We start from the raw sequence: 16,411 nt of genomic DNA, 5'->3' as shown, positions 1-16,411 counted from the left end.
GATGCAGCTCCAGGAGAAACGCAAAAATCTGACAACTCCACCCCAAAAAGGCCAATTCAAGTTTCCATGCATTTACATATGGAAGTGGATTAGTATTTTTGGAAGGATATCTTCTTTTAATGGTTTAGGCCTTTCTGCTACCTAAGTATTATGTTTCTTAATAAACATGATTCTAATACATACACATGCTTATTGTGTGTTTGTAGCTGAACACAACACACACACACACACACACACACACGTAAAATATGATAGTTCTGTTTTAGATTGGAACTTTAATTAACATTAAAAACCTTCTAATATTTTCTTTAAGGTGTGAATTCCTTCCTTGTCTTCATGGCTTATAAAGACAAATATCAGTGTACCGATGCGGAGGTGAGATGCGATCCTATCACTTGCAATACTGACAAATGTACAACAATGGTAGTGTTTTAAGAAGCTATTATACTGTTGGTCTGTTCACAGATTTATGAAATATTTAGCATTATTCGAGACCTGGGGGCCATAGCACAAGTGCATGCAGAAAATGGAGACATCATTGAAGAGGTATAGTTATGTATCATCATAAATGCTACACTTTAACGGGGCGGTACCCTCTGCATGTTTGTTTTCTTTCTTTTTTTTTAACAATTTCTTCACAATAATGTGGGATATGATGTTGTTTTTAGTCTGCGTGGAAAACCGTTTGATTCTGCCCGGCAGAAAGTGAGAATACACATCACGTGCTGTCATGTGAATACTCTACTCCAGGCTTTAGGCCTTGTTAAATAAAACAACATCTAATCATATACAACTAGAAAAAAAGGATAGCAATACGCCTGGTAATCTGCTTCCAATAGTGTCACGTGGAGCTCACTTTCAAAATAGGTCATTTGGGGGGGGATTATATCCTCCTAGGCTTTTACTCCTGGAGGGGTGAACGCACAAACCTAATTAGGGAACGGCAAGCTTCGGATTTTTGGTTTGTTTCCCAAGCCATTTATTTTCATCTTGTTATTTATTTTATACAGGAACAAAAGCTCATTTTAGAGCTCGGGATCACTGGCCCTGAGGGACATGTTCTCAGTCACCCAGAGGAGGTAATAAACTTATTGTATGTTTTCCTAGTTCATACATTTGTGCCGTAACTGTTTGGCCGGTACGTTGATGAATGCAGCGTTTGACATCCTTTCTGTTACCCAAGGTTGAAGCAGAAGCAGTTTACCGTGCAATTACCATAGCAAAGCAAGCCAACTGCCCCCTTTACATCACAAAAGTCATGAGCAAAGGGGCTGCTGATGTGATTGCTCAAGCAAAAAGAAAAGGTATAACTAATCACACCTTCAGAATCAGGTTTCATTTCAGGCGAACTTTCAAACCCTGGGATTTATTGGGTCATTTACTGCAACTGCAAGAGATTGAATAGTTTGCCCTTTTTGTGCTTATTGTCGAATACAATGTTCCTTTTGTGCTCAGTGTTGCATTCAATAGTTTGCACTTTTGCTGTACAGTAACAGTGTCATATTTATAAGAACCACACCTCTTGTTAGAATGTGATTCATGTGTGCTGCAACAAACCTTCATTACTGGCACTATATATATATATATATATATATATATATATATATATATATATATATACAGGCATACCCCGGTTTAAGTACACTCACTTTAAGTACTCTCGCGAGTAAGTACATCTCGCTCAATAGGCAAACGGCAGCTCACGCATGCGCCAGTCAGCACGTCCTGAACAGCAATACCGGCTCCCTACCTGTACCGAAGCTGTGCGCAAGCGGGGAGACTATAGAGCCTGTTACAAATGGGTTATTTACATCAGTTATGCATGTATATGACGATTGCAGTACAGTACATGCATCGATAAGTGGGAAAAAGGTAGTGCTTCACTTTAAGTACATTTTCGCTTTACATACATGCTCCGGTCCCATTGCGTACGTTAATGCGGGGTATGCCTGTATATATATATATATATATATATATATAAAAGAAAAGAAGAAGCGCCAGCACAATAGCATAATACTGTATGTACATGTACTCAATTCAATATATAAAAAAACATTAATGGGAGACAATTTATAAACCGTCAGGAGCTGTAGGAGGATGTTTATATATAAAAGACAACCCCTATACAACATCCAACATGACAAATCATATAGTTAAATACATACCTGTTCTTTTCTCATAAGTGAGGGTCACTTGGTTAAACCCATTGGCCAAAGCATGTGTAAGCTTGCAGATCACATAAAGGTGTGCCCTCTTTCTGCAAGTCCTAACACTATCTGTGCAAACGTTCTCTGAACCTCTAATAACAGGGAGTAGTCTAAATACACCAGCCATTCACAGCTGCTTTCAAATGCTTTGGATGTTGCATTGGGGATCTCTGCCTTTGGTTTATGCAAAGTCACTTACCCGTTAGCACTCCTTTTCACATAAAATATAGGGTGGGTTTGCGCTTACAAGGGTTGTGTTTGTGTAGCATATATATCACAGACAAAGAAGCAGTCGCTCCATCAACAGGTAAAGGGGAATATGAATGTAAACAGTTTATTGCAAAGGACCAATCCTTAGAGAAAAAACACCTAAAGAAGAGACACATAAACATGTACATATGATTAAAAACAGGTCTAAAAAGACAAATATAAGCAACCCATGTGGTAAGTGAACGGATGGACTATAGACAAGCACATCAATAACACGTAAGCGGGAGAACACAATCAGATAAAAGTCCCAATGAACGTATAGGTTCCAAATGTGACATGCTCCAGTGAAAAAATCATAACCATAGGCTGTCACCTGGTAGTGCACAAAACCTGATATCCCCTACCCCTTGCGTAAGTTTGGCGCCCAATCTAGTCTTGGCACAGGGTGAGGGGTAGGGTATATCTGGTTTTGCCTGTCACAGTATTGACTGTTCTTGAGAAAGGTTCCAGTTGGAGCCGAAACATTGCGCTCTTACAATGCACTTTTTTTTACTTTGGACTTTGACTTATATATATATATATATATATATATATATATATATATATATATATATATATATATATATATATAGACTATCAGTCCTCTATTCAGGCACTGTAGTTACCTATTTCTTAACTTATGTTATGTGTGTGGCAAAATTGAATCCATTGGTATGAACTCAGTTAGGCCTCGGACATGGCAAAAAATACTGCGCTGAGCCGTGTTGACGCTCATGCTCTCCTTTTTTGTGTCCTGGCATGAGTGTCAGCAAGCCCACTTGAGGCGGGTGGGAGGCGGTGCGGGAGACGGGGCTAGTGTGGCCCGTCACGGCGCCGACGTCACTGAGTGCAATTGGCTGTTGCCAGTCACGTGACCGACCCTCTGCTTCCCTCAGCGCGAAAACTAAAATCTGACTGTCAACTGAAAGTCAGCATGCTTCCGCACGCCTGTGGAAAGCGTGTGCGAGCCCCTGCTAAAGCTGCTCTCATTGCGGCTGCAGGGGCTCACTGACAAGAGTGAGCGGGGGTCAGCGGCTAAGCGCTGACCATGCCCGCAGCCTTAGGCTACAATATGTTCAAAGAATTCATTCAGATCCTAAAATCTAAGGCCAGGTCCCCACTGGCTACTGCAGCGCCCGCTGATGGGGACGCTGCAGGGACAATAGCCGCTGCACAATGGGACCGGGCCCGCTGTGAGGGGGGGGCACTGCGCTCTGCCGACAGTGACTCCTGCTCGCAAGAGAATTGTGATCAGGAGTTGCGATGGAGCGCTAAGCCACGCCCCCCGGTGGTTCAGCCAATGAGGGCGAACCTGCCGGGTGACGTCACGGCCGCGCCCCGTCCCTCCCCTGTCAAGACCCCCCCTGTCTTTTGGTCTGCAGCACCCTGAAGACCAGGGGAATCGGCTGCACGCGCCGCCAGTCTCGCTTGGCGCGCGTGCAGCGGAGGTACTGGGGCCTCAGCCTAACAAGAGTAATTTATGGCGGGCGCTGCTGTGCAGGTTTGGGGCTGTTATATGGGACAACCCCTTTCTGTTCTGTAGGGAGCTGCAATGTATTGCTTGGCAGTAATATATGTGGATAGGTTATTTTTTCTGTCAAACTGGAAAGCGTTTATCCCTCTCTGCACAATAATGCACTTTTAAAATCAAACAAAAATTATAGGTAAATGATTTTTCGCCTCACATGTATGCTGTCTTATTATTTTTATTTTTAATAATAACAACATATAGCGCTTTTTCTGCCAATAGTACAATTACTGTGTAGTGTGCTGTACGCAGCACATATTACAATAAAGATATTTATTTTCAACATAGGGTTTAGAAAAGACAGGGATTTTACCGCAAGGCCCAAGAATAGCAAAACATCCGAAAATACAGCAGGTTGCAAACAGTTTGCATTCGTTTCTCCCTTGTTTTATGGCTTATAAAGACAAATATTAGGGTGCGGGTGCTGAGATAAAATGCAGCCGTATCACTAATAGTGATACATATAAAAAGAAAGGACATGAACATGTTTCCATTATGTTTTCATTACATGTACTTTTTTGTTAATGTACAAGATGTGTTAATTGCATGCCTTGTCTGAGAAATATAATTACAAAAAAAGATCATTACATGCCCACCCTTGGATGGGGTTGCTAAGTATTTTGTTTGCAAAATGTTCCTGGCAGCTAATTACCATCACAATGGAACTGTATACTGATCAAATTGTAACATGAAGAAGTCTTTCACTGAGCCACTGACTGAGCCACCTCTGCTGAAGCAGGGATAACCTGACCTGTTGGTGGCCCTTGAGGACTGGAGTTGGCCACCTCTGCCCTATTGTATGAATGAGCAGGTGCGCTGGAACCACAATGACCATGTTTACCTTCTCAGGTACGGTCGTGTACGGTGAGCCAATTACGGCCAGCCTTGGAACTGATGGCACTCACTACTGGAGCAAGAATTGGGCAAAGGCGGCAGCTTTCGTTACCTCCCCGCCTCTTAACCCTGATGCCACAACCCCAGATTATCTCTGCTCATTACTGTCCTGGTATGTATGGAGCAATCAGGAGATCTCTTGTTATTTGTTCTAATAACTGCTTAGAGCTTTGTTGGGCTGACATTTTATATGAGATCGGAGATGATTATATATTCCGGCAGCAAAACAAATGTAAACATGGTTGCAAGGAAGAGAGATTGCTCACATGAATCATGTCACCTGCAAGGCTGCGCTTATAGTGCCGACGAATGCGATAGCAACGTGACGTCGCATCAAAACAAATGCATTGCCGCTGTTGCATGTGCTTATTGTAAGCGCGACGTGATGGAGCGAAGGCTTGGTCGCGATCGCTGGAAGTCATCTCAATTTGATTTTTCCAGCGACGGTAGCCTGACGTTGCGTCGCCGTCACTATAAGCGTAGCCTAAGACATTTGCTTACAATGAATATGATTGCTCCCCTTCATTCAAGCCCTATACCACTACATTATCTATCAATATATCTTTATATCTGTATCTATACATTGACTGCAGCCTCTGTAGATTGCATACAGACATGCAGTTCATTGCAGCTGTAGCATGCCTGTGTAAGGCTAAGGCCCCGGTATCTCAGCTGTAACGCGCGCCCGCGCTTTTGGCGGCGCGTTCTGCCGATTCCCCGGTCTGCAGCTCACTGCAGGAGGAGAGACCAGGAGGGGGGGGGGGGGGATGGCGGAGGAGTGACGGGGCGCGGCCATAACGTCACCCGGCAGGTTCGCCCTCATTGGCTGAACCGCCGGGGGGCGTGCCTAATCGCTCGACGCGAGTCCTGCTCTCAATTCTATTGAGAGCAGGAGTAGCTCTCGCGCGAGCGCTGCGTCCCCCCCTGCAGCGGGCCCGGCGCCATTGCGGGGAGGGCTCTCATGCGCGCAGCGTCCGCCACAGCGGATGCTGTAGTAGGCAGCGGGGGCAAGGCCTAAGGCTTTGGTCCTGCTGCGGCCGGCGGCGCGCGCGGCCAAGGACCACCAGCTGCTTGCCTCTGTTCTTGAGGTCCCCGCTGGCTCTTCCGGCGTGGCTGACTGCGTGCTGTGACGCGTCAGCCAGCTGGAGCTACAAGAAGCTTGTGATTTCGGTGAGTGCCGCGTCATGTGGCATGCAAGGGAACCAATCACGGATTGGATCCCAGCAGCCAATCCGATTTCCCCCCCCCCCGCTCCGATCCCCCTGTTCCATTCAACTTCCCGTTCCGATTTCCCCCCTCTGATTCCCCCCCTGCTCCGATTCCCCCCCCACCGTTCCATTCACCCCCCTGCTCCGATTTTCCCCCTCTGCTCCGATCCCCTTTCTGATTCCCCTCCTGCTCTTACCCCCTCTGATTCACCCCCCCATGTGTATTTGTGTGTGTGTGTGTGTGAGTGCCTGTGTGTGTATGAGTGCCTGTGAGCCTGTGAGTGTGTGAGGGTGCCTGTGTGTGTGAGTGTCTGTGAGCCTATGTGTGTGTGAGGGTGCCTGTGTGTGTGCCTGTGTGTGTGAGGGTGCCGAGGGTGCCATGGGGCTGAGGGGGCCGAGGGTGCCGAGGGGCGGATGCAGAGCTGCGCTGTGGGGCGGTCCCGCCCCCTCACATCATGGCCGCGCCCACCACCCGTTTTGGCCACAATCCCCCTCCCCACCCCCGCGCCGGGAAAAATTCACTGGAGACCGCAGATCGCGGTGCAGGGAATTGCACGTGCTGCCGGCGAGCAAGGCGCGTGCAGCGGGGCCTTAGCCTTAGGACTATGTACTGCTACCTATGTACAAAGAGAATCACATTACAACCATACAGATAGATTAGAGTGCATGTAACTACATATTCCATTCAGGGGTAAAAGCATCAGTAATGAAAGTGAACAAAGGGAGAAAGGAATATCTTTGATGAATAGCTTTTAGCAAATGTGGTGGGAGATTTCCAGAACCATAAGAATAAAAGCATTTTGCATCTCTGAACATACAGTAGCAACGGGTATAAGTGTGTTCAGTGGTATAGGTCAGTGGTATAGTCAGTGTTTCTATCCTATTACATTGCCGAGATGAGAAGCACAGTTTTTAGTAGGGCTTTGTAGACCATAAGCGAGTGAGCACTAAATGTTGTACAAATATACACTGGATTATGCACACGAGCATTATGGCGTTCAGCTCAGCACTTGTCTTGGGTATTTCCACTCAGCTCCCCTGCCGTGTCTTCACCCACCATTGCTAATTAGCTAACTGATGTGGGCACAGGCCAGAATACATTGTGTAAACTGAAGCGCTATTGTTGTTTTCTTGTCTCACTCAGCGGTGACCTGCAGGTAACAGGGAGCGCTCACTGTACTTTTACCACAGCACAGAAAGCTGTAGGAAAGGATAACTTCATTTTAATACCGGAAGGAACAAATGGAGTTGAAGAAAGAATGACAATAATTTGGGAAAAATGTGTGGTAAGCAAAATGTTATATAACGTTACAGGAATTTAACATTTATTGATACTTTTTATATTTGAATATACACATGTAAAAGTGACATAACTCAAGGCCATATTATCATCACTTAGGGACGCTGCATTATGGCTGCAGAGAGTTTCTTTGCAGTATGATGACTAATGCCCTATCTTGCCTTATTGCCTTTACAATGTACATAAAATAATATCAAGCTATGGAGTAACTGATGAAATATTTTACTGACACATTCATGTTTTTATATTGCTTTACACTAAATTGAGCCATCTGTTACTTAATAGGCTGTATTGTTTCTAGTTTAAAGATGTTTAAATCCTTTTATAGTTCCCTTGGCTGTTCAGGCTGTATCATTAGTTGCAAACATGTGATATGCACCTTAGCAGTTTAATATTCTGTTGAAATGTAGCATTATGCAAAAAAAAAAACCTCTGCTAATAAAACACTAATCCATGCCCTCATTCTCTCCCATATTGATTACTGTAACATTATTTTTCTCTGGCCTCACTCGCTCACACCTCTCTGCCTTACAATCTATTACAAATGCTGCTGGTCGAATCATCTCCTGCTCTTCTAGATGCAGACCTGCTTCTGCCCTCCTGAAATATCTCTGCTGGCTTCTTATTAATCTCAGTATAAACTACACAAGTATTCTCCTCTGCTTTAAAGCTCTACACTCCTCTATATCCATATACAGTACTGTATCTCTACTCTGGTCTCTCATTGCACCCCTGCTCGCCTCTTATGCTCGACCCAGAGATGTCTCATGTTTGCACCTTTTATCTGTTGCGGATTACACCCTTTGCACTCATCTCTTCTTATCTGTGGACCCCTCTTCTCCGCCTCAATATTGGTCTCTGCATTTTAAAGACCATCTAAAAAATTCACCTTTTAAGAGAAGCATTTCCTGAAATTCTTTACGCCTACATTACTGACCAGATGCACTTGTCCTCCACGACTACCACTTTTATTTAATGTCCTTTTACATATACTATATCTGTACGGTCACCGAATAATATACCCCTGACATTGTAAATTCCCCTTGACAGGGTCTCCCTGTACTTTACATTTGAATCCCAGGGGGCTCAACTCCAGTCCTCAAAACTCCCCAACAGGTCAGGTTTTCAGGATATCCCAGCTTCAGCACAGGTAGCACAATCAGTGGCTCAGTTAAAGGCTGAGCCACTGATTGAGCCACCTATGCTGAAGCTGGGATATCCTGAAAACCTCACATGTTGGGGGGCGTTGGTCCTTGAGGACTGGAGTTAAGCCCCCTGTATTAATCTACTTGATGCTCCTATCCCAATCATGTATTCACCCTGTATTGTAATCTGTCACTGCATACACTGTTGGCGCTATATAAATATAATTATACATACTATACCTATTTGAAAATCAACCCACTCTATTGCATTTTGTATAATAGGAATATGTTTGTAAATCCTTCTATGACAAATATCACATTGAATGAAAAAAACAATCTCTCTTCCAGCCTTTTCATGAAATGTCCAAAAGGACAAAAATACAAATTTTTGCCTACAAAGGAAGTGTAACAGAAATATACAGTTTGAGGGCAGTGCATGTATCTTACTTTTACAAACGTGCATTTACATTCATGATGCAGAGGAGTTTCTGGGTTTGTTTTCTTTAGGTAAAAGTGCAAAGTTCCATTTAAGTGAATATCTAAGGGATGGCACTGGTTTCCTATATCATAATTTTAAGTAAAATAGACGTATTTTCATTTTTTCTCCCTCATTTTAGGTATCTGGAAGGATGGATGAGAATGAATTTGTTGCAGTGACAAGCACGAATGCAGCCAAGATTTTTAACTTGTACCCCAGGAAGGGAAGAATTGCGATTGGTTCAGATGCCGACTTAGTTATTTGGAATCCAAAAGCATTAAAAATAATTTCTGCAAAGACGCACAATCTGGTAACAAAAATGTATTTTCTTTCCCAACTAAAATGATGAATTGAAATGTTATTATCAATATATATATATATATATATACAGTATATATATACAGTATATATATATATCAATATATATCAAATAAAAAGATCGCTTGTGAGCACATTCACGACTTAGACAGGTCTGCAACCCTGCCTTTCACCATTATCACCTAGCATACAGTGCTTCCACTGCAGCAAGGGATTCTGGGAAATGAAATGCAAATGAGCACACTGTGTCACCTTGTCATTTCCCAGAATCCCTTGCTGCAGTGGAAGTACTGTATGCTAGGTGATAATGGTGAAAGGCAGGGTTGCAGACCTGTCTAAGTCGTGAATGTGCTCACAAGTGATCTTTTTATTTGGTGTATGTGTGTGTGTATTCTTATTTGAAATTATTGACTGTGATCAATGTACCTTTTTCCTGCCAGACTGTGGAACTGAACATCTTTGAAGGAATGGAATGTCACGGTGACCCTCAAGTTGTTATTAGTCAAGGAAAAATTGTTTTGGAAGATGGAAACCTTCATGTTAGCCAAGGGTCTGGTCGCTTTATTCCTAGGAAGACATTCCCTGACCATGTATACAAAAGAATCAAAGCCAGGAACAGAGTAAGAACATTTTGAATTCTCTTGCTACTAGTTAGTATGTTGTGTAGTCACTTCCCTCTGCTGAACAAGATTGTATTCTCATTGCTTTGAATGGAGCGGAGTTCCTTAATCCTGGAAAGGCAAACACAGCATATTAGTAATCCTTATTATGAGTCGTCAAAGAGCCATTAATCAATGGTCTTTTACTCCTTCAAATGAGATCACAAGTCTTGGAAACATGCTAACCAACCTCTTTGCACACATTTTTTATATTGTAGGGTGATAATCACAGAACAGCGTGTAGCCTTGTTAAACCCCTTTTGCTATCAATAGATTCTTTATTCTCTTACAAATGAATATTAGGTTTAAAAAACAGGAAAATCCCCATCCTGTAACAGTGGGGGCAACTCCAGTCCTCAAGGGCCACCAACAGGTCACGTTTTCAAGATATCCATGCTTTAGCACAGGTGTCTCAATCAGTCCCTGCTTCAGCACAGGTGGCCCAATCAGTGGCTCAGTCTTTGACTGAGCCACTGATTGAGCCACCTGTGCTGAAGCAGGGATATTTTGAAAACCCGACCAGTTGGTGGCCCTTGAGGACTGGAGTTGCCTACCCCTGCTGTAACATCACACTTTGGCCACCTCTTTCTGTTCCCATAAAGCAGTGCCTCGGTGTGGCTTTATTGTGAAGGTCATGTTGATGCCGCATCAGTAAGATTGTCAACCCAGTGACGGACCTGTGGAATCAGGCAGATTAAGTGACAACTCCTGTTGACTCCTTCGTGCTGCTGTCCTTTTCTCTTTGTCCATATCAGAGCTCATTCAGCCATTAGTCAAATGTGTAACGTTAACCATTACATTCTTTCTCTTTCTTATTCCTTATTACTGTCCTTAGCACGCTGGCATTACATGAAATGGATGTCAAGTTCATATATTAATATAGTTTTAGAACTACATAGGGTATGTAGCATATTTAGCAAAAATGGATTCACCTAATACTGTATCATTTTGTGTCAGTGTTTATTACGTTGTACTTTTATTCGCTGTACTTTTCTCTCTAAGATAAATGTGAACTTTTTTCCAAGGGATTTACAGAACAAAGACACTCAGAGACTAGAAAATTTAACACCTAACATTACTAATTGTATTCTTTCCAGGCTCCTATTTTAAAATGCAATAAAATGTCCTAATTTTTGGTTTCACCAATTTTTATTCACATAGTATATATATATATATAGGAGAGAGCCTCAAACCAAACTCACACAGAGCAATCAGTTTGTGCTCTATAGCACACCTTCCAGCACATATCCTTATGTCAGAAGATAACTTAGTAAATATGGCTCTTTGTCTTTTCATGTTTATTGTCTCTTTGTGTACACAGTTTCTTTCAAATTACATCTTAAAGGCTGTGCTGACCAAGCTGTGTAATACGGCAGGCATGAGCTTATAAGGGCCCATGTTAAAATGGACATGAAGCAAAAAGGAAAACAATATGAGTACTTATTTGCATGTCATTACCCAGAATCCCTACTGCAGTGGAAGATTGTATGCTAAGGGATAAAGGGGAACGTTAGGATTGTGGACCTCTGAGACATGTAAATGTGCTCACTAGTGGTATTTTTATCTTAAAGTCATAAAGATAGCCAAACTCCAACTGCCTATGAACAAGCCATTAGAAGCCACAAAGCCATAATCCACAGATCAACAGGATGGATATCATGCTACATTTTCATTAACTAAAACAGCCACTGGATTTTTAAGCAGCTTTATTTACTCTGTCGCACTTCATAGCAGATCAGATTGTCAATGTGAGGCTTGGCATTGCCTTGCCTATTGTGGGTACAGATATTCTAGGTTGTGTGATTCCTTGCAGTGAGTCAACTTCATAGATGAAACTATAGTGTACAGCGATTCAAGGTCGCACCTTCATGGGGACTGTCTATGTACTCACAGAACACACGAAGAAAGGATCCGTTGGGTCACCGAATCTCTGAACACTATCATTTCATCCATTATTAACTCTCATGTTCGTCCACTAACAAGCTACAACAAATCTATCGGTGCCGATACCACTATTAAAACGTCATTAAGAAAGGCACATTGCAAACCTAAGTGTCAATGCTGGGATTAACTAATGGCCATTAAATCAGTGCTAATGTTTATTGTTAGGAAATATTATACCGCAATATTGTTGCTAATTTACCGACCAACAGTAAGAAGTACTTCAGCACAATAGCCGTGTGTATATTACTTTGCATGCAACTGTTGATAATGGAAGGAAGCAGCAATGGTCATTATTGCAATTTTCTCCATTAAAGCCCCAGTCCCCATGCAAATACAAACTCTACTACCATTTGCTAATGTAATATGATATCATTACATACACTTTGGGTCTGTGACTGGCAAGGCCTCACTATGTTTACAGTTTAAACCATATACACAAATGACATGCTTGCTGATTAATATAGTAATGCAAAAAAGTCTCTTATTCATGATCAGACCAATCTGCTGCAATCTGCTGGGCATTTCATTAATCAAAAGAGTTAAGTATCCTCAGCTGTATCAAAGGACGTCTAAATAACCAGAGGGAGGGGGAAATCCAGACAATGATGTTTAATGAGATGTTAATTGTTCCCTCCCCCTGCGCTCAGCTTTTTAAGCCGTTCCTTTTGTAAAATGTTGGATTATGCCCTTGAATACACTTATGCCTATTAGGGGTAGGGTGGCCAGGTGGCTTCTTCAAAAATACTGGACACAATGTTGAAATGTGCGACACGCTCGAGACACATACACCCACACACTCTCCGCTCCATGTTGTTTCCTTCTTTCCTTGGACCCAACCCCAAGCTTCTGACACCTCTCCTGATTGGCTGCATTACCCAGCAGCAGCCAGTCATGCTGGAAGAAGCTGCACTCACTGCAGCAGCTCCCACACAGACTGGGTTGGAGCAGCCCTGTCTACCTCCCCCCAGGTATAATTCTCAGAGGGGGGGGGCGGGGTGTGTGTGTGTGATTGTGGGGAAGGGAGAGGAGGTGGGGGTGGGGAAGGGAGAGGGGGTGGGGGAGAGAGGGAGCAAGAGTAAGAAAGGGAGTGAGACAAGGAGAGAGGGGGACAATAAGGGGGGGAGTGTGAGGATCAGGGGGAGTGCTCACAAGGTGGTGTGTGTGGAGGCAAGTGCTCGCAAGGTGGTGTGTGGGGGGGAGTGCTCGCAGGGTGGTGTGTGTGGGGGGGGGTGCTAGCAAGGTGGTGTGGGGTGTGAGGAGTGGGGGTGCTCGCAAGGTGGTGTGTGAGAGGTGGTGAGGGGTAGGGGTGCTCGCAATGTGGTATGTGAGGGGTGGTTTGTGAGGGGTGGGGGTGCTTGCAAGTTGGTGTGTGAGGGGTGGTGTGTGAGATGTGTGTGGTGGGTGGGGTGTGGGGTCAGAGTGCTCGCGTGAGGGGTGTGAGGGTGGGGGTGCTCGCAAGGTGGTGTATGGGGGTGAGGGGTGGGTGCGGGTGCTCGCAATGTTTTGTGTGAGGGGTGGGGGTGCCCGCAAGCTGGTGTGTGGGGCGTGGGGGTGCTCACAATGTGGTGTGTGAGGGGTGGGGTGTGAGGGGTGGGGGTGCTCGCAAGGTGGTGTATGGGGTGTGTGGTGTGAGGGGGGATGTGTGGAAAATGTGTGAGTGGTTGGATGTGAGGGATCATTGTGGTGTGTGAGGGGTGGTGTGTGAGAGGAGGTGTGTAAGGGGTGGTGTATGTATGGGGTGAGGGGTGGTGTGTGAGGGGTGGTGTGTGTATGGGGTGTGAGGGGTGAGGGATGGTGTGTGTATTGGGTGTGAGGGGTGGTGTGTGAGGGGCGGTGTGCTCGCAAGGTGGTGTGTGGGGTGGGGTGTGAGGGGTGGGGGTGGTGTGTGGGGGGTGAGAGGTGATGTGGTGTGGTGAGGGGTGAGGGGTGGGGGTGCTCACAAGGCTGCTGACTATTTTTATATTTATGTATGGGGCCCTTCAAAAAATCTTTGTGGGGGCCCCAAAAAATGTATTTACGCCACTGTATAGATTACGTAATATTTTATAGCCATGGTCTCCTAAACCATCTAACACATTAAGCTCTGTCATGTACGGCCTGGAGAAACCATTCCCAATGTGACAGATTCAATGTGATGGGTACTGCAGCCCTGCAGCTCTATTGGAGCAAGATAATCACAACACATTAATGTTATACTCAGAGCTAGAAACACTTGGTCTGCTTCCTCATTTAAAGGTACAGTCCTGTCTAGCAGCGCCTATATTAGTGAAATAACTCAGTCATACAACACTTTCTCTACATTTGTTACATAGGCCCATCACTTGACTTCAGGCATGTGTAATAGTCTTACTGTATAAATTGAAACTTCAAGGAGCAATTCATGCTTTCTTTTTTATTACATTTTTCTAAACATAGGGTGGAAGCACAGGGTCTCTGGAGCTGAAGCCCATTCATTTCAGCTCTGGGGACCCCCTGCTTACCGAGATACACATCTCCAAAGGGGGTGCCGGTATCTCCTGAAAGTTTAAAGCTCCCGTGTCACGTTGGCCAAACGTGATGATTTCACGGCTTCCTATTGGCCCGCAGCGCAGCGGGAGCTTTGAAACGCCACCATTAAGTGAACCCTGCTAGTGGAGCTGCTACCGGCACCCCCTACAGAGGTAAGTATCTCTGGAAGCAGGGGGTCCCCTGAGATAAAATGAAATGAATGGGGTTCATCTCCAGAGACCCCCTGCTTCAATCATATGTTAAAAAAAAAAAAATTGCCAGCTTGGATTGCCTCTTTAAGTTTGGCTAGTCAGAGGTCCACACCTGCAGTATCTAATGGGAGAATGCTGCAGCAATGTCAGAGTTGCAGTGATCAGGGATGAATAATAAAAATGGTGACTATAAAACTGTTTAAAAAAAAAAGGATAATTGATGTAGAAATCAGTATTCTTGAACGTAGGCCGGTTTTGGAGGGTCAGATAACCTGCTCAATATTGGTTGAAGTTGCAGCACAGTATGTTTAATTATAGGGGGTTTCTTTTCAGAAACTATAATGTTTAATACTGGTTTGCCCTTTGGGGTGACGATGGTTAACGGACGGAAGCACGGAATCACCTTGTATGACCTAGAGCACCTGGGAGTACTTGGTTTAAAAAAACTACATTCAGTCCTAAAGTTCAGGTCCCACATACAAAGAGTTTAAAGGATTAGTTCCCTGTACTGAAAATGTTTTGTACTCTCCCCTTTTTGTTAACATGTATATGAAACAGGGGGTCTCCAACTCTGAACCGCACTAATTTCCCAGGGACCCCCTCCTTCCTTACTGGGGAAACTGCCACCCTGTACTCCCCTCCAGGGGAAGCATAATAAAGCTTTAAATCTAATGTATCACATGTGCCAACAGTTCATTCGTTGAATCTTCCTATTGGCCCGCATGGTGCAGGGATTTAAACCTCCATGAAATACTGGCGCACCTTCCACCAGAAAGTATCTAGCAAAATGTAGGGTCCCCAGAGCTAAAATGAATGCGAGTAATAGGAAAAAGAGAGAGTGGCGCTAAATGAACTTGTTGCAATGGTAGAGTATACCGTTTTACTCTATATAAGACAAAGTGACATCTGATGCTGGAGTATACATCAGGGAATCTTCAATTCCCCTATATGTACAGATAGGAAAAAAGGGGTTATATATACTCCTGCGCACGAAATCAAAATTCTAAAAGAAGGGGACCCTAGTATCCAGAGTTCAAGAGAATTCAAATGAGACCACGCTCTAAATGTGTGCAATACAAATATACTTTTATTATATTAAAGAAAAGAACCTAATAGTTCTAAAAAATAAAATATAAAATTACAATTTTACCAGTTGGGTACAAAGAAGTATAAACCAAATAACACTTAACTCATACAACTAAATTAGAAATGCCTTAATTGGGGCCTATAAAATAAACACTTATTACTTATAAAATAACTAAGCATACATGTAATATGTTTACATATATAAGGTAACACGCTTGGGATTTAGGTAGTGTCCACCGTTGTATAGTAATTGCCTCCACTTGGATAAGTCCAAAAAAAGGATAAGTTATGGATATGTATCCCAGTATTGGTGGAAAACACTCTGAGTTGTAGCTTGGTGTAAGTGATTGTCGGCACTGTATATTTTAGTATCTGTTGGTATACTGGCTGGGCAAGAGGAAAGAGATGTTAGTTAAAGTCACAGGTTTTTAGGCAGACTTTATACTCTCTGGTTTTCAACCCTCATGGAGTGAAAGGTGTGTTCAGATGTATATAGGCAGAATTAAATAGCCTTCTTCTTAAGGATTACACCACTCTTTAGCACACAAATCTTTGTCTCCACTGATAGTACAGATAAGGGAGCGTTACCTTCTTATTGTGCCACTCCTAGCTTTAAGATGTAGTTATTGCCGGGATCCTGAGGGGTAGTGCGACTTACTTGTTGTCTCACTTCCCCCTCCACTACTCGACCAGGGT

General features: G+C 43.8%; 1 protein-coding gene across 3 annotated transcripts in view; it reads left to right on the top strand.

Moving 5' to 3' along the window:
* DPYSL4 (dihydropyrimidinase like 4) overlaps positions 1-16,411 on the top strand; it is a 37,261-nt gene that overhangs the window by 11,660 nt on the left and 9,190 nt on the right. For all 3 annotated transcript variants that reach the window (XM_075612193.1, XM_075612192.1, XM_075612194.1), the window contains exons 5-12: positions 314-375; positions 466-546; positions 1,011-1,079; positions 1,184-1,304; positions 4,834-4,990; positions 7,231-7,372; positions 9,149-9,319; positions 9,768-9,947. In XM_075612193.1, the coding sequence (XP_075468308.1) occupies positions 314-375; positions 466-546; positions 1,011-1,079; positions 1,184-1,304; positions 4,834-4,990; positions 7,231-7,372; positions 9,149-9,319; positions 9,768-9,947 (983 nt within the window). The remainder of the gene's footprint in view (positions 1-313; positions 376-465; positions 547-1,010; positions 1,080-1,183; positions 1,305-4,833; positions 4,991-7,230; positions 7,373-9,148; positions 9,320-9,767; positions 9,948-16,411) is intronic.

Source organism: Ascaphus truei, chromosome 8, assembly GCF_040206685.1.
Source record: "Ascaphus truei isolate aAscTru1 chromosome 8, aAscTru1.hap1, whole genome shotgun sequence".
In the NCBI taxonomy this organism is placed as follows: Eukaryota; Metazoa; Chordata; class Amphibia; order Anura; family Ascaphidae; genus Ascaphus; species Ascaphus truei.
The sequence above is the reverse complement of the archived record's forward strand: the minus strand, read 5'-3'. Positions and strand labels throughout refer to the sequence as shown.